Source organism: Pipistrellus hanaki (assembly GCF_964339955.1).
Source record: "Pipistrellus hanaki genome assembly, chromosome: 17".
Classification (NCBI taxonomy): Eukaryota; Metazoa; Chordata; class Mammalia; order Chiroptera; family Vespertilionidae; genus Pipistrellus; species Pipistrellus hanaki.
In genome coordinates this window covers 45,963,150-45,990,166 of record NC_140519.1, presented here as the reverse complement: position 1 = coordinate 45,990,166, position 27,017 = coordinate 45,963,150, and the positions used below count along the sequence as shown (strand labels likewise).

The window sequence follows — 27,017 nt, the reverse complement described above, 5'->3', positions numbered from 1 at the left end:
TTTCATTCATTCATTCATTCATTCATTCATTCATTCGAATGCATGCAATAATCAGCTCAAGGTTTTTGGTCTCAGTGTCCCAATGTTGAATCCCAGGTAGAGGCCAGTCTCATATGTCTACTCAGAGATTGAGGGTTCCCTCACCACACATAATATACTCTCGCTCTCACCCACCCTCCACACATGTGTACACATTCACTATTCACTATAGCAGCGGTTTTCAACCTGTGGGTCGTGACCCCTTTGGGAGTTGAATGACCCTTTCACCGGGGTCGCCTAAGACATCCTGCCTGTCAGATATTTACATTATGATTCATAACAGTTGTGAAATTACAGTTATGAAGTAGCAATTAAAATAATTTTATAGTTGGGGGTTACCAAACACGAGGAACTATATTAGGAAGATTGAGAACCACTGCACTATAGTGTCCTCACTGCAACATATGAACTTCCGGTGAGGGGCTGGTCCTCCTCTCAGTGCTGTTCTATTAGTGGTAATACATGGAATGAATATGTGTGCTCCAACTTGTGGGGGCAGTAGTTAAGCTCAAACTTCAAAACTATGTTTTATAAGTGTTGACAAGTGTGAACAAAATGGAAATGGACTTTGAAGGCTAGCTCATAGCAGAGTCTGCAAGTCATGTCTTGCTCCTGGGCTTGTCTGTTTCTACAGTTCAGTCCTAAGGGTGGCTATAATGTACCTTTATAAAGAATGGCCGAGTGCTGGGAGCATTGCACTTCCATGAGCTAATTCCATCCTCCTGACAATCCATAGAGTAAACTAATGTGAACTTGCCATAAGCTTGCTTTGTGACTTTGGCAAAAACAGAATTCCTCTGTCTCTCATCTTATCTATGAAATGGAAGTGAGACACTCTCTCTAGAGCTGATGGAGGTAAATGTGTGATAAGGTGGCTGAGCCAAATCTATCTTCTCTCTCTCTAGTTCACCTGGACCTTTCCCTGACCTGACTACAAGGTCAGATCTCTGCCATCCCATAACCCCTCTCTCAGGTGTGTCCCCTCTTCCCAACCAGTGTCCCCTCACAGACAAATTCCGTAAAGAATCTTCTGCACTGGGCTCATCCCTTCCTTGGTGTCCATATCTCATCCCACTGCAGTCTGTCCTCGAGGGAATTTCCTCACATCATTATCAACGACCACACACTTGATTATTCTCGCCTTGGACTCTCTTGTCCCTGGATACTGCGTCACCATGGCTTATGGGGTCTCCTATAATGGGACTGCTTTCCCTCTGTGTCCTTCATTCATGGGCTCCTGGCCATTGTCAAAGACTTAAGTCTTATTGTTAGGAGTTTCAGAACAGTGAACATTCTCTAAGTGAAATGTAAAACCACCAGGAGACTGGCAGGAAGGGAGAATACATGTGAGGGAGGAGCCTCTGGGAGAGGAAGACAAAGAGCAGGAAGGAGGTGCTGTCCTTTCCATGGAAAAGGCCAATCGTCAGTGTGAGACTAGAGTGGGTATCCATCCCCCAGGTGACCATTGAAAAGGCAGGTTCCAGCCTCCTTTTCAGAGAGCCTGATGTAGAAGATATGGAGGTGAGGTGAGGGACTCAGTTTCCACAGTGCCCCAGGTGATTCTGAAGCAAAGGAACCCCATGGCACTCTGAGCAGAGCTGCCACACCTGGCCCGGAGGAGGCAGTGTGGGGGCTGCAGGTGCGGGGATGTGAGAGGCTCCAGTAGTGATACCCTTGGCTCAGCTGACCTGGCTTCTTTCCTCCCATGGATTCACCACATCACAGATGATGATGAGGAGAAAACCTTTCAAAAGATGAGTTGGGCAGGTTTTTACTTGGACCTCAGGCCGTGTTGAGCCCTTGACTCTCTTTGGACCCAGAAACACCCTCCTGGGGCTCAGTCCCAACAGTCCCACAAGGAATCCTTCCACAGCCAGCTCCACCTAGCACCTCTTCATCTCCCTGCTATGACCTACCCTGGCTCTTGGTCACAGGAGAGCCACCTGTCTTCTTTGGGTACTAGGGTCAGAGTGTGTGTGTGTGGGAGGGGAGGTGGGGGGAGTCTGCGGGGGGATGAAAGGAGAGTGGAGACTGAGTCTTTCCAATGGAATGGCAGTAGGAATTCCACTTCACAAATGAGCAGGTGACTTTAGCGCCAGGACGGGGGATGTGATCCCTCCACAAGGCCCCTTTTTACTATTGAGACCTCACATGATGGCCTTGCTGTTCTCTTCTGAGTTCCTAGGCTCTGGCTTTCTGGGCAAATGAAAGGGGTGGATGGAAATGAAGGCTTTGGGGAGTAGGGGGCAGACTGTAGTGAAATGTAAATCTTCAGAGACTAACTTTTGGGTGTAATGTTATTTTGTTCTAGGTCCCATGCGACCTATTGCTTCTGCAATGGGTGAGTACATGTTTGCTGGGGTGGGGAAGGTCCTCTTGGTACTCATCTGGTGAGCAGGGCAGATTAGCTCTCTCTTTGGCACCATAGCCCGGGGTCTGGCCATAGTTCCTGTAAGCTGGAATGGGTAAGGATCGATGGGGAAAGGTCAGTACAGGTAGGAACGTTGGAGGGATGGACTGGCATGAAGCAGAAAGAGGTTAAGCCAGAGAATGGTGGCAGTAGAGGACAGAAGGCTTGGAAATGTCTCTAAAGCAAATTTGGTGGATGAGAGAGGGAGAGGGCCAAGGGCATCTTTTTCTAGAAAGAATACAGGAACCTTTTTACTAGGAGTTTATTGAAGGGAATCTGAAGCCTGCTGAGTAGGGAAGTCTCAATCTCAAGTCCCATATTGAAGGTTTCAAAGCAATGCAGAAAACTGAGTTTTACATCTAAATTATACTTCCCTTAGCCCCAGTTTCCTTCCTACTTTCCTTCCTTTCTCTCCTTTTTTCATTCATTCATTCATTCATTCATTCATTCATTCGAATGCATGCAATAATCAGCGCAAGGTTTTTGGTCTCAGTGTGCAAATGTTGAATCCCAGATAGAGGCCCTTCTCATATGTCTACTCAGAGATTGAGGGTTCCCTCACCACACATAACATACTCTCTCTCTCACCCACCCTCCACACATGTGTACACACTCACTATTCACTATAGCAGCGGTTTTCAACCTGTGGGTCGTGACCCCTTTGGGAGTTGAATGACCCTTTCACGGGGGTCGCCTAAGACATCCTGCCTGTCAGATATTTACATTATGATTCATAACAGTTGTGAAATTACAGTTATGAAGTAGCAATTAAAATAATTTTATAGTTGGGGGTCACCAAACATGAGGAACTGTATTAGGATGATTGAGAACCACTGCACTATAGTGTCCTCACTGCAACATATGAACTTCCGGTGAGGGGTTGGTCCTCCTCTCTGTGCTGTTCTGTCAGTGGTAATACATGGAATGAATGTGTGTGCTCCAATCTTGTGGGGGCAGTAGTTTAGCTCAAAACTATGTTTTATAAGTGTTGACAAGTGTGAATGAAATGGAAATGGACTTTGAAGGCTAGCTCATAGCAGTGTCTGCAAGTCATGTCTTCCTCCTGGGCTTGTCTGTTTCTACAGTTCAGTCCTAAGGGTGGCTATAATGTACCTTTATAAAGAATGGCCGAGTGCTGGGAGCATTGCACTTCCATGAGCTAATTCCATCCTCCTGACACTCCATAGAGTAAACTAATGTGAAGAAGAGTTCAAGAACTTGCCATAAGCTTGCTTTGTGACTTTGGAGAAACCAGAATTCCTCTGTCTCTCATCTTATCTATGAAATGGAAGTGAGACACTCTCTCTAGAGCTGATGGAGGTAAATGTGTGATAAGGTGGCTGAGCCAAATCTATCTTCTCTCTCTCTAGTTCACCTGGACCTTTCCCTGACCTGACTACAAGGTCAGATCTCTGCCATCCCATAACCCCTCTCTCAGGTGTGTCCCCTCTTCCCACCCAGTGTCCTCTCACAGACAAATTCCGTAAAGAATCTTCTGCACTGGGCTCATTCCTTCCTTGGTGGCCATGCCTCATCCCACTGCAGTCTGTCCTCGAGGGAATTTCCTCACATCATTATCAACGACCACACACTTGATTATTCTCGCCTTGGACTCTCTTGTCCCTGGATACTGCGTCACCATGGCTTATGGGGTCTCCTATAATGGGACTGCTTTCCCTCTGTGTCCTTCATTCATGGGCTCCTGGCCATTGTCAAAGACTTAAATCTCATTGTTAGGAGTTTCAGAACAGTGAACATTCTCTAAGTGAAATGTAAAACCACCAGGAGACTGGCAGGAAGGGAGAATACATGTGAGGGAGGAGCCTCTGGGAGAGGAAGACAAAGAGCATGAAAGAGGTGCTGTCCTTTCCATGGAAAAGGCCAATCGTCAGTGTGAGACCAGAGTGGGTAACCATCGCCCAGGTGCCCATTGAAAAGGCAGGTTCCAGCCTGCTTTTCAGAGAGCCTGTTGCAGAAGGAATGGAGTGAGGTGAGGGACTCTGAGTTTCCACTGTGCTCCAGGTGATTCTGAAGCAAAGGATCCCCATGGCACTCTGAGCAGAGCTGCCACACCTGGCCCGGAGGAGGCAGTGTGGGGGCTGCAGGTGCGGGGATGTGAGAGGCTCCAGTAGTGATACCCTTGGCTCAGCTGACCTGGCTTCTTTCCTCCCATGCATTCACCACATCACAGATGATGATGATGATGATGATGATGATGATAATGATGGTGATGATGATGATGATGATGATGATGATGATGGTGATGAAGAAGAAGAAGAAATGTTTCCATCAGGTGAGTTGGGCAGGTTCTTTACTTGGACCTCAGGCCGTGTTGAGCCCTTGACCCTCTTTGGACCCAGAAACACACTCCTGGGGCTCAGCCCCAACAGACCCACAAGGAATCCTTCCACAGCCAGCTCCTGCTAGCACCTCCTTTTCTCCCTGCTATGACCTACCCTGGCCCCTGGTCACAGGAGAGCCACCTGTTTTCTTTGGGTACTAGGGTCAGAGTGTGTGTGTGTGGGGGGGAGTCTGTGGGAGGGATGAAAGGAGAGTGGAGACTGAGTCTTTCCAGTGGAATGGCAGTAGGAATTCCACTTCACAAGTGAGCAGGTGACTTTAGTGCCAGGACGGGGGATGTGATCTCTCCACAAGGCCCCCTTTTACTATTGAAACCTCACACGATGGCCTTGCTGTCCTCTTCTGAGTCCCTGGGCTCTGGCTTTCTGGGCAAATGAAAGGGGTGGATGGAAATGAGGGCTTTGGGGAGTAGGGGGCAGACTGTAGTCAAACGTAAATCTTCAGAGACTAACTTTTGGGTGTAATGTTATTTTGTTCTAGGTCCCATGCGACCTATTGCTTCTGCAATGGGTGAGTACATGTTGGCTGGGGTGGGGAAGGTCCTCTTGGTACTCATCTGGTGAGCAGGGCAGATTAGCTCTCTCTTTGGCACCATAGCCCGGGGTCTGGCCATAGTTCCTGTAAGCTGGAATGGGTAAGGATGGATCGGGAAAGGTCAGTACAGGTAGGAACGTTGGAGGTTTGGACTGGCATGAAGCAGAAAGAGGTTAAGCCAGAGATTGGTGGCGGTAGAGGACAGAAGGCTTGGAAATGTCTCTAAAGCAAATTTGGTGGATGAGAGAGCGAGAGGGCCAAGGGCATTCTTGTTGTAGAAAGAATACAGGAACCTTTTTGACTAGAAATTTACTAAAGGAAATCTGAAGCCTGCTGGGTAGGGAAGTCTCAATCTCAAGTTCCATATTGGAGGTTTCAAAGCAATGCAGAAAACTGAGTTTTACATCCAAATTATACTTCCCTTAGCCCCAGTTTCCTTCCTACTTTCCTTCCTTTCTCTCCTTTTTTCTTTCATTCATTCATTCATTCATTCATTCATTCATTCATTCATTTGAATGCATGCAATAATCAGCTGTCCAAATGTTGAATCCCAGATAGAGGCCCTTCTCATATGTCTACTCAGAGATTGAGGGTTCCCTCACCACACATAACATACTCTCGCTCTCACCCACCGTCCACACATGTGTACACACTCACTATTCACTATAGCAGCGGTTTTCAACATGTGGGTCATGACCCCTTTGGAAGTTGAATGACCCTTTCATGGGGGTCGCCTAAGACATCCTGCCTGTCAGATATTTACATTATGATTCATAACAGTTGTGAAATTACAGTTATGAAGTAGCAATTAAAATAATTTTATAGTTGGGGGTCACCAAACATGGGGAACTGTATTAGGAAGATTGAGAACCACTGCACTATAGTGTCCTCACTGCAACTTATGAACTTCCGGTGAGGGGCTGGTCCTCCTCTCAGTGCTGTTCTGTCAGTGGTAATACATGGAATGAATATGTGTGCTCCAATCTTGTGGGGGCAGTAGTTTAGCTCAAACTTCAAAACTATGTTTTATAAGTGTTGACAAGTGTGAACAAAATGGAAATGGACTTTGAAGGCTAGCTCATAGCAGTGTCTGCAAGTCATGTCTTGCTCCTGGGCTTGTCTGTTTCTACAGTTCAGGCCTAAGGGTGGCTATAAGGTACCTTTATAAAGAATGGCCGAGTGCTGGGAGCATTGCACTTCCATGAGCTAATTCCATCCTCCTGACACTCCATAGAGTAAACTAATGTGAAGAAGAGTTCAAGAACTTGCCATAAGCTTGCTTTGTGACTTTGGAGAAACCAGAATTCCTCTGTCTCTCATCTTATCTATGAAATGGAAGTGAGACACTCTTTCTAGAGCTGATGGAGGTAAATGTGTGATAAGGTGGCTGAGCCAAATCTATCTTCTCTCTCTCTAGTTCACCTGGACCTTTCCCTGACCTGACTACAAGGTCAGATCTCTGCCATCCCATAACCCCTCTCTCAGGTGTGTCCCCTCTTCCCACCCAGTGTCCTCTCACAGACAAATTCCGTAAAGAATCTTCTGCACTGGGCTCATTCCTTCCTTGGTGGCCATGCCTCATCCCACTGCAGTCTGTCCTCGAGGGAATTTCCTCACATCATTATCAACGACCACACACTTGATTATTCTCGCCTTGGACTCTCTTGTCCCTGGATACTGCGTCACCATGGCTTATGGGGTCTCCTATAATGGGACTGCTTTCCCTCTGTGTCCTTCATTCATGGGCTCCTGGCCATTGTCAAAGACTTAAATCTCATTGTTAGGAGTTTCAGAACAGTGAACATTCTCTAAGTGAAATGTAAAACCACCAGGAGACTGGCAGGAAGGGAGAATACATGTGAGGGAGGAGCCTCTGGGAGAGGAAGACAAAGAGCATGAAAGAGGTGCTGTCCTTTCCATGGAAAAGGCCAATCGTCAGTGTGAGACCAGAGTGGGTAACCATCGCCCAGGTGCCCATTGAAAAGGCAGGTTCCAGCCTGCTTTTCAGAGAGCCTGTTGCAGAAGGTATGGAGTGAGGTGAGGGACTCTGAGTTTCCACTGTGCTCCAGGTGATTCTGAAGCAAAGGATCCCCATGGCACTCTGAGCAGAGCTGCCACACCTGGCCCGGAGGAGGCAGTGTGGGGGCTGCAGGTGCGGGGATGTGAGAGGCTCCAGTAGTGATACCTTTGGCTCAGCTGACCTGGCTTCTTTCCTCCCATGCATTCACCACATCACAGATGATGATGATGATGATGATAATGATGATGATGATGATGATGATGATGATGATGATGGTGATGAAGAAGAAGAAGAAATGTTTCCATCAGGTGAGTTGGGCAGGTTCTTTACTTGGACCTCAGGCCGTGTTGAGCCCTTGACCCTCTTTGGACCCAGAAACACACTCCTGGGGCTCAGCCCCAACAGACCCACAAGGAATCCTTCCACAGCCAGCTCCTGCTAGCACCTCCTTTTCTCCCTGCTATGACCTACCCTGGCCCCTGGTCACAGGAGAGCCACCTGTTTTCTTTGGGTACTAGGGTCAGAGTGTGTGTGTGTGGGGGGGAGTCTGTGGGAGGGATGAAAGGAGAGTGGAGACTGAGTCTTTCCAGTGGAATGGCAGTAGGAATTCCACTTCACAAGTGAGCAGGTGACTTTAGTGCCAGGACGGGGGATGTGATCTCTCCACAAGGCCCCTTTTACTATTGAAACCTCACACGATGGCCTTGCTGTCCTCTTCTGAGTCCCTGGGCTCTGGCTTTCTGGGCAAATGAAAGGGGTGGATGGAAATGAGGGCTTTGGGGAGTAGGGGGCAGACTGTAGTCAAAGGTAAATCTTCAGAGACTAACTTTTGGGTGTAATGTTATTTTGTTCTAGGTCCCATGCGACCTATTGCTTCTGCAATGGGTGAGTACATGTTGGCTGGGGTGGGGAAGGTCCTCTTGGTACTCATCTGGTGAGCAGGGCAGATTAGCTCTCTCTTTGGCACCATAGCCCGGGGTCTGGCCATAGTTCCTGTAAGCTGGAATGGGTAAGGATGGATCGGGAAAGGTCAGTACAGGTAGGAACGTTGGAGGTTTGGACTGGCATGAAGCAGAAAGAGGTTAAGCCAGAGATTGGTGGCGGTAGAGGACAGAAGGCTTGGAAATGTCTCTAAAGCAAATTTGGTGGATGAGAGAGCGAGAGGGCCAAGGGCATTCTTGTTGTAGAAAGAATACAGGAACCTTTTTGACTAGAAATTTACTAAAGGAAATCTGAAGCCTGCTGGGTAGGGAAGTCTCAATCTCAAGTTCCATATTGGAGGTTTCAAAGCAATGCAGAAAACTGAGTTTTACATCCAAATTATACTTCCCTTAGCCCCAGTTTCCTTCCTACTTTCCTTCCTTTCTCTCCTTTTTTCTTTCATTCATTCATTCATTCATTCATTCATTCATTCATTCATTTGAATGCATGCAATAATCAGCTGTCCAAATGTTGAATCCCAGATAGAGGCCCTTCTCATATGTCTACTCAGAGATTGAGGGTTCCCTCACCACACATAACATACTCTCGCTCTCACCCACCGTCCACACATGTGTACACACTCACTATTCACTATAGCAGCGGTTTTCAACATGTGGGTCATGACCCCTTTGGGAGTTGAATGACCCTTTCATGGGGGTCGCCTAAGACATCCTGCCTGTCAGATATTTACATTATGATTCATAACAGTTGTGAAATTACAGTTATGAAGTAGCAATTAAAATAATTTTATAGTTGGGGGTCACCAAACATGGGGAACTGTATTAGGAAGATTGAGAACCACTGCACTATAGTGTCCTCACTGCAACTTATGAACTTCCGGTGAGGGGCTGGTCCTCCTCTCAGTGCTGTTCTGTCAGTGGTAATACATGGAATGAATATGTGTGCTCCAATCTTGTGGGGGCAGTAGTTTAGCTCAAACTTCAAAACTATGTTTTATAAGTGTTGACAAGTGTGAACAAAATGGAAATGGACTTTGAAGGCTAGCTCATAGCAGTGTCTGCAAGTCATGTCTTGCTCCTGGGCTTGTCTGTTTCTACAGTTCAGGCCTAAGGGTGGCTATAAGGTACCTTTATAAAGAATGGCCGAGTGCTGGGAGCATTGCACTTCCATGAGCTAATTCCATCCTCCTGACACTCCATAGAGTAAACTAATGTGAAGAAGAGTTCAAGAACTTGCCATAAGCTTGCTTTGTGACTTTGGAGAAACCAGAATTCCTCTGTCTCTCATCTTATCTATGAAATGGAAGTGAGACACTCTTTCTAGAGCTGATGGAGGTAAATGTGTGATAAGGTGGCTGAGCCAAATCTATCTTCTCTCTCTCTAGTTCACCTGGACCTTTCCCTGACCTGACTACAAGGTCAGATCTCTGCCATCCCATAACCCCTCTCTCAGGTGTGTCCCCTCTTCCCACCCAGTGTCCTCTCACAGACAAATTCCGTAAAGAATCTTCTGCACTGGGCTCATTCCTTCCTTGGTGGCCATGCCTCATCCCACTGCAGTCTGTCCTCGAGGGAATTTCCTCACATCATTATCAACGACCACACACTTGATTATTCTCGCCTTGGACTCTCTTGTCCCTGGATACTGCGTCACCATGGCTTATGGGGTCTCCTATAATGGGACTGCTTTCCCTCTGTGTCCTTCATTCATGGGCTCCTGGCCATTGTCAAAGACTTAAATCTCATTGTTAGGAGTTTCAGAACAGTGAACATTCTCTAAGTGAAATGTAAAACCACCAGGAGACTGGCAGGAAGGGAGAATACATGTGAGGGAGGAGCCTCTGGGAGAGGAAGACAAAGAGCATGAAAGAGGTGCTGTCCTTTCCATGGAAAAGGCCAATCGTCAGTGTGAGACCAGAGTGGGTAACCATCGCCCAGGTGCCCATTGAAAAGGCAGGTTCCAGCCTGCTTTTCAGAGAGCCTGTTGCAGAAGGTATGGAGTGAGGTGAGGGACTCTGAGTTTCCACTGTGCTCCAGGTGATTCTGAAGCAAAGGATCCCCATGGCACTCTGAGCAGAGCTGCCACACCTGGCCCGGAGGAGGCAGTGTGGGGGCTGCAGGTGCGGGGATGTGAGAGGCTCCAGTAGTGATACCTTTGGCTCAGCTGACCTGGCTTCTTTCCTCCCATGCATTCACCACATCACAGATGATGATGATGATGATGATAATGATGATGATGATGATGATGATGATGATGATGATGGTGATGAAGAAGAAGAAGAAATGTTTCCATCAGGTGAGTTGGGCAGGTTCTTTACTTGGACCTCAGGCCGTGTTGAGCCCTTGACCCTCTTTGGACCCAGAAACACACTCCTGGGGCTCAGCCCCAACAGACCCACAAGGAATCCTTCCACAGCCAGCTCCTGCTAGCACCTCCTTTTCTCCCTGCTATGACCTACCCTGGCCCCTGGTCACAGGAGAGCCACCTGTTTTCTTTGGGTACTAGGGTCAGAGTGTGTGTGTGTGGGGGGGAGTCTGTGGGAGGGATGAAAGGAGAGTGGAGACTGAGTCTTTCCAGTGGAATGGCAGTAGGAATTCCACTTCACAAGTGAGCAGGTGACTTTAGTGCCAGGACGGGGGATGTGATCTCTCCACAAGGCCCCTTTTACTATTGAAACCTCACACGATGGCCTTGCTGTCCTCTTCTGAGTCCCTGGGCTCTGGCTTTCTGGGCAAATGAAAGGGGTGGATGGAAATGAGGGCTTTGGGGAGTAGGGGGCAGACTGTAGTCAAACGTAAATCTTCAGAGACTAACTTTTGGGTGTAATGTTATTTTGTTCTAGGTCCCATGCGACCTATTGCTTCTGCAATGGGTGAGTACATGTTGGCTGGGGTGGGGAAGGTCCTCTTGGTACTCATCTGGTGAGCAGGGCAGATTAGCTCTCTCTTTGGCACCATAGCCCGGGGTCTGGCCATAGTTCCTGTAAGCTGGAATGGGTAAGGATGGATCGGGAAAGGTCAGTACAGGTAGGAACGTTGGAGGTTTGGACTGGCATGAAGCAGAAAGAGGTTAAGCCAGAGATTGGTGGCGGTAGAGGACAGAAGGCTTGGAAATGTCTCTAAAGCAAATTTGGTGGATGAGAGAGCGAGAGGGCCAAGGGCATTCTTGTTGTAGAAAGAATACAGGAACCTTTTTGACTAGAAATTTACTAAAGGAAATCTGAAGCCTGCTGGGTAGGGAAGTCTCAATCTCAAGTTCCATATTGGAGGTTTCAAAGCAATGCAGAAAACTGAGTTTTACATCCAAATTATACTTCCCTTAGCCCCAGTTTCCTTCCTACTTTCCTTCCTTTCTCTCCTTTTTTCTTTCATTCATTCATTCATTCATTCATTCATTCATTCATTCATTTGAATGCATGCAATAATCAGCTGTCCAAATGTTGAATCCCAGATAGAGGCCCTTCTCATATGTCTACTCAGAGATTGAGGGTTCCCTCACCACACATAACATACTCTCGCTCTCACCCACCGTCCACACATGTGTACACACTCACTATTCACTATAGCAGCGGTTTTCAACATGTGGGTCATGACCCCTTTGGGAGTTGAATGACCCTTTCATGGGGGTCGCCTAAGACATCCTGCCTGTCAGATATTTACATTATGATTCATAACAGTTGTGAAATTACAGTTATGAAGTAGCAATTAAAATAATTTTATAGTTGGGGGTCACCAAACATGGGGAACTGTATTAGGAAGATTGAGAACCACTGCACTATAGTGTCCTCACTGCAACTTATGAACTTCCGGTGAGGGGCTGGTCCTCCTCTCAGTGCTGTTCTGTCAGTGGTAATACATGGAATGAATATGTGTGCTCCAATCTTGTGGGGGCAGTAGTTTAGCTCAAACTTCAAAACTATGTTTTATAAGTGTTGACAAGTGTGAACAAAATGGAAATGGACTTTGAAGGCTAGCTCATAGCAGTGTCTGCAAGTCATGTCTTGCTCCTGGGCTTGTCTGTTTCTACAGTTCAGGCCTAAGGGTGGCTATAAGGTACCTTTATAAAGAATGGCCGAGTGCTGGGAGCATTGCACTTCCATGAGCTAATTCCATCCTCCTGACACTCCATAGAGTAAACTAATGTGAAGAAGAGTTCAAGAACTTGCCATAAGCTTGCTTTGTGACTTTGGAGAAACCAGAATTCCTCTGTCTCTCATCTTATCTATGAAATGGAAGTGAGACACTCTTTCTAGAGCTGATGGAGGTAAATGTGTGATAAGGTGGCTGAGCCAAATCTATCTTCTCTCTCTCTAGTTCACCTGGACCTTTCCCTGACCTGACTACAAGGTCAGATCTCTGCCATCCCATAACCCCTCTCTCAGGTGTGTCCCCTCTTCCCACCCAGTGTCCTCTCACAGACAAATTCCGTAAAGAATCTTCTGCACTGGGCTCATTCCTTCCTTGGTGGCCATGCCTCATCCCACTGCAGTCTGTCCTCGAGGGAATTTCCTCACATCATTATCAACGACCACACACTTGATTATTCTCGCCTTGGACTCTCTTGTCCCTGGATACTGCGTCACCATGGCTTATGGGGTCTCCTATAATGGGACTGCTTTCCCTCTGTGTCCTTCATTCATGGGCTCCTGGCCATTGTCAAAGACTTAAATCTCATTGTTAGGAGTTTCAGAACAGTGAACATTCTCTAAGTGAAATGTAAAACCACCAGGAGACTGGCAGGAAGGGAGAATACATGTGAGGGAGGAGCCTCTGGGAGAGGAAGACAAAGAGCATGAAAGAGGTGCTGTCCTTTCCATGGAAAAGGCCAATCGTCAGTGTGAGACCAGAGTGGGTAACCATCGCCCAGGTGCCCATTGAAAAGGCAGGTTCCAGCCTGCTTTTCAGAGAGCCTGTTGCAGAAGGTATGGAGTGAGGTGAGGGACTCTGAGTTTCCACTGTGCTCCAGGTGATTCTGAAGCAAAGGATCCCCATGGCACTCTGAGCAGAGCTGCCACACCTGGCCCGGAGGAGGCAGTGTGGGGGCTGCAGGTGCGGGGATGTGAGAGGCTCCAGTAGTGATACCCTTGGCTCAGCTGACCTGGCTTCTTTCCTCCCATGCATTCACCACATCACAGATGATGATGATGATGATGATAATGATGATGATGATGATGATGATGATGATGATGATGATGGTGATGAAGAAGAAGAAGAAATGTTTCCATCAGGTGAGTTGGGCAGGTTCTTTACTTGGACCTCAGGCCGTGTTGAGCCCTTGACCCTCTTTGGACCCAGAAACACACTCCTGGGGCTCAGCCCCAACAGACTCACAAGGAATCCTTCCACAGCCAGCTCCTGCTAGGACCTCCTTTTCTCCCTGCTATGACCTACCCTGGCCCCTGGTCACAGGAGAGCCACCTGTTTTCTTTGGGTACTAGGGTCAGAGTGTGTGTGTGTGGGGGGGAGTCTGTGGGAGGGATGAAAGGAGAGTGGAGACTGAGTCTTTCCAGTGGAATGGCAGTAGGAATTCCACTTCACAAGTGAGCAGGTGACTTTAGTGCCAGGACGGGGGATGTGATCTCTCCATGAGGCCCCCTTTTACTATTGAAACCTCACACGATGGCCTTGCTGTCCTCTTCTGAGTCCCTGGCCTCTGGCTTTCTGGGCAAATGAAAGGGGTGGATGGAAATGAGGGCTTTGGGGAGTAGGGGGCAGACTGTAGTCAAACGTAAATCTTCAGAGACTAACTTTTGGGTGTAATGTTATTTTGTTCTAGGTCCCATGCTATCTGTTGCTTCTGCAATGGGTGAGTACATGTTGGCTGGGGTGGGGAAGGTCTTCTTGGTACTCATCTGGTGAGCAGGGCAGATTAGCTCTCTCTTTGGCACCATAGCCCGGGGTCTGGCCATAGCTCCTGTGGGCTGGAATGGGTAAGGATGGATCGGGTAAGATCATTACAGGTCGGAAAGTTGGAGGGATGGACTGGCATGAAGCATTAAGAGGTTAAGCCAGAGAATGGTGGCGGTAGAGGATAGAAGGCTTGGAAATATCTCTAAAGCAAATTTGGTGGATGAGAGATGTCGATGACCAAGGGCATTCTTGTTGTAGAAAGAATACAGGAATCTTTTTGACTAGAAGTTTACTAAAGGGAACCTGAAGCCTGCTGGGTAGGGAAGTCTCAATGTGAGGTCCCATATTGGAGGTTTACAAGCAAATTTAAAAATAGAAGTAAAACTCAGTTTTCACACTTTCCTTTAGTCATAGCTTCCTTCCTTCCTTCCTTCCTTCCTTCCTTCCTTCCTTCCTTCCTTCCATCCTTCCTTCCTTCCTTCCTTCCTTTCTTCCTTCTTTCCTTCCTTCCTTCCTTCATCTTTCTCTTTTATTTATTCACTAGAGGCCTGGTGCACGAAATTTGTGCACGGGGTGTCCCTCAGCTCAGCCTGCACCTTCTCCAATCTGGGACCCCTCGAGGGATGTTCATCTGCCTTTTAGACCTGATCGGACATCCCTCTCACAATCAGTACTGCTGGCTCCAAACTGCTTTCCTGTCTGCCTTCATGATTGCCCTTAACCATTTCTGCCTGCCAGCCTGATCACCTCCTAACCACTTCCATGTCAGTCTGATTAATGTCTAACTACTCCCCTGCCAGCCTGTTTGCCTCCAACTTCCCTCCTCTGCTGACCTGGTCACCCCTAACTGCCCTTTCCTGCAGGGTTGATCACCTCCAACTGCCCTCCCTTGCAGACCTGGTCCCTCTCAATGGCCCTCCTTTGCAGACCTGATGTCTCCCAACTGCCCTCCCCTGCTGGCCATCTAGTGTCCACATAGGGGTAGGATCTTTGACCACATGGGGCCAGCCATCTTGTGTGTTGGAGTGATGGTCAATCTGCATATTACAATTTTATTAGTTAGGATTCCTTTATTTGATTGTGTGCAGCAATCAACTCAACATCCTTGGTTTTTGTGCCCAAATGTTGAATCCCAGGTAGAGGCCGGCCTCATATATCTACTTAGAGATTGGGGGTTCCCTCAGCACACATAACATACTCCCTCTTTCTCTCAGGTCTCCTCCCTGCCACACATATGTACACATTCACTATTTACAGTAGTATCCTCACTGCAACATTTGGTGAAGGGCTGGTCCTGCTCTCAGTGACCTTCTGTCAGGGATAATAGATGGAATGAGTATGACCTCTCCAATCATGTAGGGACAGTAGTTAAACTCAAAGTTCAAAATTATATGTATATAATATACTAAGTGTCTGACCATCTGATGGGTCATTATGATGCGCACTGACCACCAGGGGTTAGACGCTTAATACAGGAGCTATAGTGTTGTACACAGAGAAATGGCACCACAGACCTGCTGCCCAAAAGGCAACACTCAGCTTCCCCCATTTGGGACACAGCCTGCCACCCCCCCCCACCCCCCGCCCCCCAGAGCAACAGTCTACTACATTGCAGCTAAAACTGCCAAGAGCCCAAGGAACAAAATGTGGCCCACAGCCCAGCCCAACCCCTAAATGGTTGCTGTGGGTGCCAGGCAATGATGTCATATAGCAATGCCTGGCTTTGTCTCCTTAGTGATGTCTAGCCTCCTTCCAGTTGCTTCAGCCCAGGAACATGACTTACTTTGTAGCCAGGTGCAAACATTTCACCCTTTAATCAAATGTCTGTGAAGCATTTTTTCGAGTCTCATCCAATTTGATCCTCAGAGAAGACCTGGAGTAGGTAGATAAGAGACTCGGTGAAATTCTATTTTCTTTTCATCAGCTGGAAAATGGAGATTTAGAAATTTTAGAAACTTTGCCTGTCTGAAAGAAGTAAGAAATGATGGACCTTGAAAATGATTTCAGGTTTTCTCTCTGTGCAGAATATAGTCAAACACTGTTGTAGTTAAATATTTTACCCATGTTCTTGTGCAATCCTATACAATAAAGAGGTAATATACAAATTTACCATCACTCCAACACACAAGATGGCCGCCACCATGTGGTCAAATATGGCCACCCCCATGTGGACACAAGGTGGCTGGTAGGGGAGGGCAGTTGGAGATGACCAGGCTTGCAGGGGAGGACAATTGGGAACAACCAGGCCAGGAGGGGAACAGTTAGGCATTGATCAGGCTGGCAGGGGAGTTGTTAGGGGGTGATCAGACTGTCAGATAGAAATGGTTAGGGGCAATCAGGCAGGCAGGCAGGCAGGCTAGCAGGCAGGCAGACAAGTGGTCCGTAGCCAGCCATCCTGGACTGTGAGAGGGATATCTGACATCCTTTGAGGGGTCCCTGATTGGAGAGGGTGCAGGTAGGGCTGAGAGATACCCCCTAAACAAATTTTGTGCACTGGGCCTTTAGTCTATATACAATGATCTGTTTTGTGTTTATAGTTACTGCTGTGTTGCTGACAGTTACCTCAAAGAGAAGTTGTGGTGCTTCACTGGGCTGGGAAAAGTTTAAATTAGAAAGCAGATCTATTTAAGCAAGTTTATTCTGTATATATAAAAGGCTAAGTTGACTTTTGCATGCACAAACATATGAAGCTTTTGCTGGCTCCAATAGTACACATGTATTTCAAACTGTCATTGTCAATCGTGAATTTGGTTCACATTTGTATTTTAAAGAAAGGGAAAATAGCAATATTAAATTATTTCTTCTAATTAATTTCTGTTCAATGTGCACAAATTTGTGCACTGGGCCACTTGTGTTTTATAAGTGTTTACAAGTTTGAACTAAATGGAAATAGACTTTGAAGGCTAAGCTCACAGCAATGTTTATAAGACATGTCCTGCTCATGGGGCTTGTCTGTTTCTACAGGTCAGGCCTAAGGGTTACTAGAAGGAACCTTTATGAAGAATGGCCCAGTGCCATGAACATTGCACTTTCATGAACTAATTCCACCCTTCTAAAACTTCATAGAGTAAACTAATACGAAGAACAGTACAAGAACTTGCCACAATGCTTGCTCTGTGACTTTGGAGAAAAGCAGAATTTCCTTACATCATCATCAACAACCACACATTTGATTATTCCCACCTTGGACTCTCTTCTCCCTGGATATTGCATAACCATGGCCTCTGGGGTCTCCTTTAATGGGAGTGCTTTCTCTCTGTCTCCTTCCTTCATGTATTCCTGGTCAAATATTTAAATCTGATCTTTAGGAGTTTCAGAGCATTGAACATTTCTCTACGTAAAATGTAAAATCATCCAGGAGCCTAGCAAAAGGGGAGTAGACATGTGAGGGGGGAGCCTCTTGGAGAGGAAGACAAAGAGCAGGAAAGAGGTGCTGTCCTTTCCATGCAAAAGACCGATCGTCAATGTGAGACTAGAGTGGGTAACCATCGCCAAGGTGCCTATTGAAAAGGCAGGTTCTAGCTTCCCTTTTAGAGAGCCTGATGCAGAAGATATGGAGTGAGGTTAGGGACTCTAATGAGTTTCCACAGTGTCCCAGGTGATTCTGATGCAAAGGGTCCCCATGGTACTCTGAGCAGAGCTGCCACACCTGGCCCTAGGGGGCAGTGTGGGGGCTGCAGGTGTTGGGATGAGAGAGGCTCTTTCAGGGATACCCTTGGTTCAGCTGACCCTGCTTCTTCCCACCCAGGCATTCACCATATCGCAGATGATGATGATGATGATGAGGAAATGTTTCCAGCAGGTGAGTTGGGCAGGTTCTTTACTTGGACCTCAGGCCATGCTGAGCCCTTGACCCTCTTTGGACCCAGAAACACCCTCCTGGGGCGACGCCCCAACAGACCCACAGGGAATCCTTCCACAGCCAGCTCCTCCTAGCACCTCCTTTTCTCCCTGCTATGACCCACTATGGCCCCTTGTCACAGGGAGAGCCACCTGTGTTTTTGAGTACTAGGGTCAGTGTGTGTGTGTGTGTGTGTGTGTGTGTGTGTGTGTGTGTGTGCTGGGGGGGATGGAATGGAAGAGGAGTGGAGACTGAGTCTTTCCAATGGAATGGCAGTAGGAATTCCACTTCACAAGTGAGCAGGTGACTAGTGCCAGGAACGTGGGATGTGATCCCTCCATGAGGATCCTTTTTGCACAGCTGAAATCCCAGGTGATTGCCTGTGTCATCCTCACCTGACCCACTGGACTCTGGTTCCATGGACAAAGGGCAGGGGTGAATTTGGAAAAGAGAGGGTTGGGGAAAAGGGACAGAATATAGAGAAACCGAGATTCTTCAGACTAACTCTTGGATGGTAATTTAATTTCTCCTGTCGGCAGCACAGGACACTCTATCCACCCTATAGGAGTGTGTTTTTGCTAGGTCCTCATTGTACTCATCTAGTGAACAGGGCAGATTAGCTTTGCCTTTGCTCTGGGGCCTGGCGAGGTTTCTGTGGGATGGAAGGGCCAGGAAGCATCAGGAAGGGTCAGGAATGTGGAGGGAGGGACGGGGATGGAGCAGAAGAGGTTAAACAAGAGGATGAGGGCAGTAGAGGGCAGGGGCCTAGGAAGTGTCTCTAAAGCAAATTTGGGGGATGAGAAAGGGAGATGACCTCTTGCCATTCTCTTTCTAGGAAGAGTGCAGGGACCCCTCGGGCTGGGTGTTCACTAGGAGGGAACCTGAGTCTGTTGGGTAGGAAATGGCAAAGTTCAGAACCCAAATTGGAGGTTTCCAAATAACTCAGAAAACTGAGCTCTAATTCCTTATTTATACTTTGGTCATGGCTAATTTTCATTCATTCATTCATGCATTCATTTGTGAGTGCTTGAAGCAAACATTTATTGAAGGGTCATTGGGCAGAAGGCATTTTCTGAGCACTGGGATAGGGCAGTGAAACAAACAGAAATGCCTGTCTTCCTGGTGCTTCCATTCTAGTGACTTCTCACTCTCACTAGGTCACCTGGAGGTCACTTAATATATCCTGGCAGAAGCAGGCAGCCCCTAACATCCACTCCGTGATTAATTCTTTATAGATCTTAAAGATATAGGCACAATTTCATGTATTACCAAACATTTTATATCTACACAAATAAAAGAGAAACATGCAAATTGACCATACATCCGCTATACCCACCAGCTAATCAAAAATGAGTATGCAAATTGACCCAACAAAGATGGAGGGCTAAGTTGCATATGCAGGCACGAAGTGGATGGGTGGGGCAAGATGCCTATTATGAGAAGGAGGGTTGGGGCTGAGGGAGCTACAAGAGCGGTGCTTAGGCTAGGAGGGAAGACTTGCAGGCTCCCTGGGGGCTGGGAACGCAGTCAAAAGAAGGAATGCCTATTCTTGCATGAATCTTCATGCAACAGGCCTCTAGTATTCATATAATGGTCAGGAAAACCTCATTTTGAATTACAGTGCTGGAATCTCTGACATTTTCATCTCTGGAGTCTAATCTATAATCCGCATTATTTCCACCATATCTCAGGAGTGAGCACCTGGTCAGTTCCTTCCTTTTCTTGTGATCCTTTCCCGGATCCTCTCCTTTTGTAACTACATGTACCCCCCACCACATTTCAGCAGAGACTCTCCGTCTTTCTAGCCTTTTGTGGCACTTCCATCCCAGAGCTCAAACATGCCATCTTCAGAGATGCTCTGGGGCAGCAGCTTGGAGGGAAGAGGAATTTTGCTCATGTTGGAGGGAAAGGAATGTTCTAATCTGAGAATTGTCTCCGTTTCTGGTGGCATTAATGCCCGAGGGCAGATTTCAAGCAGCTGCAAGAGGAGGTTTCCCAGAAGGTAGAAGCGGCAGAGCTCTCCAAGGGCTTGCATGGTGTTGTGTTCTCCAATCTCCAGGCCATGCTGGGGAACCGCGAGGCTCTTCAGAACCTCCTGGACAAGGTGAGGGGTCCGCCGCTCCCTAAGGCTGATCCAACTTGTAAATGAGGAATGTTTCAGGGGAACGGCTGCCAAGGCGTGTGGGGAAAGGAAAATGGGGTAATGTTAGGGGGATGAGAAGGATGTCTGAGGTTGGGGACTATGCCCCTGTGCCCAATGAGTAGGGCCAGGGAAGGCAGCCCTCACAGACTGGGGGTACCTGGAGCCATTACCCCCACTCCTTGGTTAATCATTTGTAGATGCAGAATGTACAAGTGAAATCACTGATGTTATCACCATCATTAATAAGCCTTGTCTCCCATAGCTTGAACTGGAACCCTTCGGGCATTTGGATGGCCCTGGTGGCACCATCCTAACGGAACTACAAAAGGAATCCTGCTATCCATGGGTTGACTCAAAGTTCCTCCTCCTCTACCTGCTTGAAGCCTTAATGGGTAAGAGTGTTTTGGAGGAAGAATGGGGGAGTCCAATAATGGGGCTCCAGAGCCCCCAAAAAGCTGCATTAGGTGTCACCTCTCCAAACCCCTTGGCAGGTTATGATTCCCCCCCCCCCCCCTCACCTCACAGGCCTCTCGGCGGTCAGGAGGGCTCTGTGTGATAAGCTTGCCCTGTGACAGCCCGAGGCCTCCAAGGCCAGCCAGGTTCACGAAGCGGATCAGGGGGGGCGGGGATGCCAGGGCCAGCCACCGAAGCCCACCCTGGACCATGTTAGGGAGCTTCCTGGAGACCATCCCACGAGCAGGAGCAGAAGGAGAACTTCCCAGCGCAGGGAACTTGACATTCACGCCCAGCGAGTTTTATTCCTCTGCCTTAGAGTTCGCTTATAAAGGCCTCTGCATTCACTGTGGGGAGAGGAAAATCTGACTCTTTCCCCAAATGTCCCCCTGTCCCCAGTGCTGAGTGACATTCAACTGGGTCTGCTGGCTCAGTCCCTGGAGAAGAGGATCCTCCTCGCGCAGAGGGACCTGGTGAGCAGTTCCCAGGGGCTGGCGTCCTGGGAATAGAGTGAGGGAAGCGGGATGAGAATGGTTCTGAGAATGGAGAGATGGGGGGTTGCTGCTGGGAGGGGAGGGGAAGTACTGGCGTAGGTTTGGGAAATCGTAGCTGCATCTCTGTCTGGGGGACAGGCCCAATGGGCATGAGTCTACCTTGGAAAGGTCTCAGTTTCCACAGCAACCCTGCAGAGGGCCCCTCCCCCAAGTTCTAAAATAGCCGTCTAGGAACCCACGTTTGGGGATCTCAGGGCATCTGAGTTATATCCCTGCTGTACTCACATGGTTACCATTTGCAAATGCATGCTCTCTCTCTGCATGCATCTATATGTAAGTACATATGTGTGTGTAGACATGTGTATACACACATTGTACATGCAGGCATACATACACAATTCCAAACCCTACTTTTTTGCCGAGTGTCAGTGTCACTATCCAGCAGCCAAGGAGCCAGTGCTCAGTGATGTCCAATAACGCGCCCTTGACCACACTGATCTCAAGAATAGGAACAGGTCCAGACCCCAAAGCTCCCACCCCCACAGTCACCCTGCATGACCCCTGGCCCTTGAGACAGAAGGTTCTCTCTTCCTGACCTCGGAGGCTGACCTGTAACATCTGATACTGTCTCTTCCAGGTGAGGAGTATCCTGGAGCCCAACTTCAACTGCTCCCAGAACACTCCCTTTACCCTCCAGCCTGAGCTCCTCGCCCCACTCCAGGGGGAGGGCTTGGATATCACCTATGGGCTGCTGGATGAGTGTGGCCTGCAGATGGAGCCGAACAGCCCCAGGTCAACCTGGGACCCGGAAGCCCAGGAGCCCCTGTCTGCCCTCTATGGGACCCTCTCTGTGCTGAGGCAGCTGGCTGAGGCCTGAGCCCCCCTGGGGGTCAGGCCAGGGAGTCAGTCCAGTGAGGCTAGTCAGTCCTGGTCCTGCCCTTTGCTGCAGACACCCGCAAGTTGTTCTCTGTATCCGCGAGTCTGTATCTCTTCCATATATAAGGGATAAGTCTTTGTCTTTGTTTGATTTATTTTACTTAGCACAAGGCCTTCAAGTCTGTCCATGCTGTCACAAACCACAGGCGACTCTGGCTGCCGAGTGGGGGGATGGGTTGGAAGGTGGAGGGGCCTGCGTGGATGTAGGAAGAACATTGAAGCAGTTTCTCTAATTGCCCAGGCACTTAGTGGTATATTTTGAAAGGTCAGTGGTATATCTTAAAAAGTAGGAGCTTGAAAAGTAGATATATTTAATTCTGCTTTGAATAGATCCCGGGAATACTTTGGGGATATATATGTAAACTCATAGGATCACATCTTCCTGCTTCCATCTATTGAATGACTGATTGGCTCTATTTTCTAATGAACTTATAATTTACACCAGAAGGAGGCAGCATTGCCGCACAGCAGGACTTTGTGATGGCAGACACTTTGCTTGATTTGCTTTGGGACTTCTGAGTTAAAGGCTGGTCCCTCTCTCTGCTCTGCTCTCCCACCTCCCTCCCTTGCTTTTCCCTCCCCCTTTGCTGCCTCCCTACTGCATTTAACATGGCATAGGCTGGCAGAAATGGGGCTGGGGCAGTGGAAGTCAACACTAGCTTCTTTTTCTAGCTTCTAGAATCTTCCTTTTAATAAAAATGCTGCAATGGTTGTATTGAATAATTCCCATAAAGAGCTCTGGGAGGCAAGACGTGAGTTATGGGAAACTTAGAGCTGTTTCCAGGGTTTCCAGAAACGTTTTTTCCAGAAACGCCAGCCCTTCTGCCGGGATTACTATGGGTTCTGTGGGAAATCTGCCGTCTCATGCTGAGCCCAGGCAGGAGCCAGGAAGAGATTGAATGTTGCTCAGTAAGCAGAGCACATAGTTTCTGAATGAATTCAGCCAAGCACGGGAACTGTTTCAAAATATTACAACCCTGGTCAGCCCATCAGAAAGCAGGGCTGGTGCAAATGATATGGGTCTTATAATCTGATAGATAGAGCACCTGAATTAACCTGAAAAATAATCATATTATTTTAAATCTGAGAACACATACACTTCTATGAATAAGGGGTTAAGTTTTTTCCTAAGTTTCCTTTCCAAGGCCTGTGGGAAGCAATGGAGGTGACTCAGCTGTCAACTCAGCAAGCAGAACTGATAAGCATGGTCAGACCAGGAGTCAAAATATCATCTCATCAACATCCTTTCCTTACCTGATGGCTAAGGACAATAGGTGACCTCCGGGGACCCTCAGGCTGCTTATAGCTGTATTCTCTTCCCAGCCCCCTCTCTCCCCCCCATCCCCCGGCCCTTCCCTGTAGAACCCTGTCCCCTGCTCACTGCTGTGTTCTCAGGATTTGAATGCTTGTAAGCACCATCTCTCCTTGGTTGGCTGGCCTTCGCAATAAATGTCTTCTGTGATTCGACCCTGCCTTCGTTATTGGACATGGTGACAGGCAGCCTGAGCCCCTCCGGGGTTCCCTGTTAACAAAAATGTGGGGATTTGCTGTCTTAGCCCGTCCTCAGGAAGACTTGCCTCTGCACAGGTCTGGGCGTGGAGTCTGAGGTCACCACTGGCGACCTCTACCTGGACAACTCCATCCTCCCGGCTTCCTTTTTCTCGCTTTATTGGGTTGTTATTGAATCAAATTAAATAATGTCTCTGAAGAACCTACCCCGGTGCCCAACACGTAGGTGACACTCAATAAGCCGTTCTCCAGTGAATTGAACCCAGACAGCAGTGAGGGAGGCCTTGGAAGCCTGGGTGTCCCTGCTGTGGTCTCACAGGCAGCCCCAGAAGCAGGGGTGGGAGGAGGGGTCTGTGGTCTGGGATGTTGAAATCACTCCTCAATTTCTGGAAATTCCCAGGCAGGGGAGCATGTCTAAGGGTGCCCCTCCCTCTGGTGGGGACTCTGGGCACTGCTAGTCTGGCCTGCTTCACAGCCTGCAGTAGAGCACCCATCATTAGTTTGTGTTGTTTTAACCTCAGGGGTCTTTGCATTTGAATACAGGTAGCCCTGGGTATCTGATTTGGCTTTAAATCCACCTTGCCCTAGTTGTCATAGAGGCGACCAGACAGAGGTTTGCTGCCATGACCCACCTTCTCCTTTCTGAGGAGGTGGGAGCCTCTGGGCTGACAGTCTCTTAAGATCAGGGAGGAAGGGAGTGCGTGAATGGAGTGTGGGTAAGCTGTGCCAGGCCTTCTTCCTTGGCCTTTTCAGGCCAGTAGGGGGCAGGAAAGTGCTCCCACCTGCCCCAGATGTCCTGGGAGCAGAGGCAGGAGCCCTCCAGGCAGCTCAAGTCAGAAAGGTGCTGCAGGGGCACCGTGCCAAGCTGGCCTTCGAGTGAATGTCTCTGGTGGCGTTGCTTCTAGGGGATGTCTAGACCAGTGTTTTTCAACCTTTTTTGGGCAAAGGCACACTTGTTTCATGAAAAAAATCACGAGGCACACCACCATTAGAAAATGTTAAAAAATTTAACTCTGTGCCTATATTGACTATATATAAAGTAATTCTCTTGAATAGGAATCAAATAAACACAAAGAAAGTATTTTATAATTACTTTATTATGAAATATTGAGTAAACAAAATAGTGAAAAATTATAAAATTCTTGTCTTGTCTGCACCTACGGCACACCAGGCAACATCTCGCGGCACACTAGTTTTTCAACCGCGGAACAGCGGTTGAAAAACGCTGGTCTAGACAGTCCCCACGTGGGCCCGGAGGCTTTCATTCCCCTGGGGTTGGCCTCTCAGGCTGTGTCCTTGTTGATTGTTTGTCCCCGGGATACAGTGAGGCCCTGTATTCCTTCCTCAGGCAGTTCCCTCCTTCCCTCCCTCAATAGGAGGGACCAATCATGCAAGTGCTAACAGCACTTTTGAGATAATTTCTTACAGTTCCTGCTTAATTAATTATGCTGGCCAATGGTTCTTTGTTAAAAAGTCTCCTTTTTATTGGTTAAGCTATGCCCCTGTTTCTGGGTGTGAGTCTGTACAGGTGTCCCTAAGACACTGGGCACCAGCTTGTCTTTCGATGAGGTGATCTGCACTGTTCACCGAGTGCACACAGATGCCAGGTGTTGGGGATACAGGAGTGAAACGTCTGTATTTCAATAACTGGCACCTCAAGAAAGGTGAAACCGGTCACCCCAAAACCTGGCTTACACCAGCACGCATTTGGCTTACGTCGCCCGCTCCCGTGGGTCGGGGGTTTGGGAGCGGCCTCAGCTGCGGGTGCAGGCGTGGGGCCCTCCTGTGACTGCCTCTGAGGCTCCCGGAGGCAGGTTTCCCATGTGGCTGTTGGCAGGAGGCCTCGGTTCCTTGCCCACAGGTGGCCCGAGTGTCCTCGTGACATGGCAGGTGGCTTCCCTCAGAGTAGACGATGAGAGGGAATGGGAGAGGGAGCAGGAGTTGTTGCGAATGGTAAGAGTTCTTTCTTTTTTATAGCAGCATAGTATTCCATTGTGTAGATGTACCCCAGTTTCTTAATCCACTCATCTGCTGATGGGCACTTAGGCTGTTTCCAAATCTTAGCTATGGTAAATTGTGCTGCTATGAACCTAGGGGTGCACATGTTCTTTCTGATTGGTGTTACATCTTTGTTTTAATACATCTTCTGAGGTCATGATTCCCTCAGGGTACACAAGCAGGCCCTAATACCTACATATTCATTTCTTCATTCATTCATTCATTCATTCATTCATTCATTCATTCATTCATACAACAAATAGTTGTTGAGCCTACGACTTTCCAGGAATCCCAGCATTGAAACGTTCCTCCTTGTTTCTCCACTGGGCCTCTGAAAAGAGTAAAAGATGCTTGCATCTCCCTAAACAATGTGGAGGGCTGTTTCCTAGAGTGACCCGCAAATGGAGGGAGGTAAGGGTGCACCCCACCCAGTCACACACTGAGGGTGCCTTTGCACTGGATTCAAGTGCATTCTGGGTTCCTTTTCATTCTGGAAATTCTTCTGCTTTGGTGGTGGTTGCCTAGCAACCAGAGCTTTGTGCAGTTCGCACCAAGAGTGTTGGAGCAGAGCTGGTCAGTAACACTAAAACCCACTGGATTTTCCAAGCGGCACAGAAAGTGCTAGATGCTGAGCCCCATGGCCACTTACGGGGCCGAGGGCGGGCATCCAGGTGGGAAGATCCCGGAGGAGCAGAGTGTGCTTGGGATGCGCAGATGGCCCCATTTCGCTTTACAGGCCGTTAAGAACGACTCGGACTCGATGCACACAGAAGAGAGGATGGCATTTGTTTGCACAGTGTCCTTGACCCGTGTTTCAGCAGCACTTGGTGGAAACGCAATGACATAGATGAGAGATAACAGAATGTGGTTTATACTGGGAGTAAGTCCCTCGCAGCTGTGAACATTCTAGCTTCCTGATGGGGGATGTTGGCACATAGACAGCTCAAATCCAGCTGCTTCCAAATTCACCGTGGCCCCAAACAGGAAAACCTGATTAGCATCCTTTCTTATGTGCTCTGAGATAAATCAAATCTGAAAAACATCTACCGGGAACGTGGTACCAGGCCCCGGATCCAGGGCTGCTGAAGTGCAAAGAGTGATAGTTGGGCCCGTTGCTTCATTCACTCAACCAATACCTAGTTATTAAGGGCACACCTGCCAGGGACCTTGCTAGACATGGATGATAAAGATGTGAATAAAATCCACCTCTTCCCAGTTCTCAGAGCATTACCTTCTGGCAGGGCTCACTTCACTGGGAAGAGAGGAAACTCACATGCTCTTCTGGGGAAGGAGGAGGGAGAAAGGACCCTGGTAGGTGGACGAGGGTTTTGACGGCCACGCAGGAAGCCCAGAGCCACCCAGACCCTCCTTCCTGGGTGTTTGCTGGGAAGCCACCCAAGATGTGTGGCTTCTCGGGTGACGGACTGGATCATAAATCTCACCAGCCCAGGGGACCGAGTGCGCAACCGGAAATAAACTAACTCCCCC

The 27,017-nt window shown here is 48.3% G+C and overlaps 1 protein-coding gene across 1 annotated transcript in view; it reads left to right on the top strand.

The window, feature by feature from the left end:
- The window catches only part of LOC311611810 (gasdermin-C-like), a gene marked incomplete at its 5' end in the record, with an annotated part of 38,009 nt that extends 14,523 nt beyond the window's left edge, over positions 1-23,486 (top strand). Inside the window, 7 exons of the mRNA XM_084864289.1 lie at positions 13,497-13,533; positions 14,082-14,111; positions 17,904-17,957; positions 19,964-20,100; positions 20,402-20,531; positions 20,992-21,065; positions 21,724-23,486. Coding sequence (XP_084720415.1) covers positions 13,497-13,533; positions 14,082-14,111; positions 17,904-17,957; positions 19,964-20,100; positions 20,402-20,531; positions 20,992-21,065; positions 21,724-21,963 — 702 coding nt within the window. The 3' untranslated portion in view covers positions 21,964-23,486. The remainder of the gene's footprint in view (positions 1-13,496; positions 13,534-14,081; positions 14,112-17,903; positions 17,958-19,963; positions 20,101-20,401; positions 20,532-20,991; positions 21,066-21,723) is intronic.
- Positions 23,487-27,017: the final 3,531 nt, after the last annotated feature.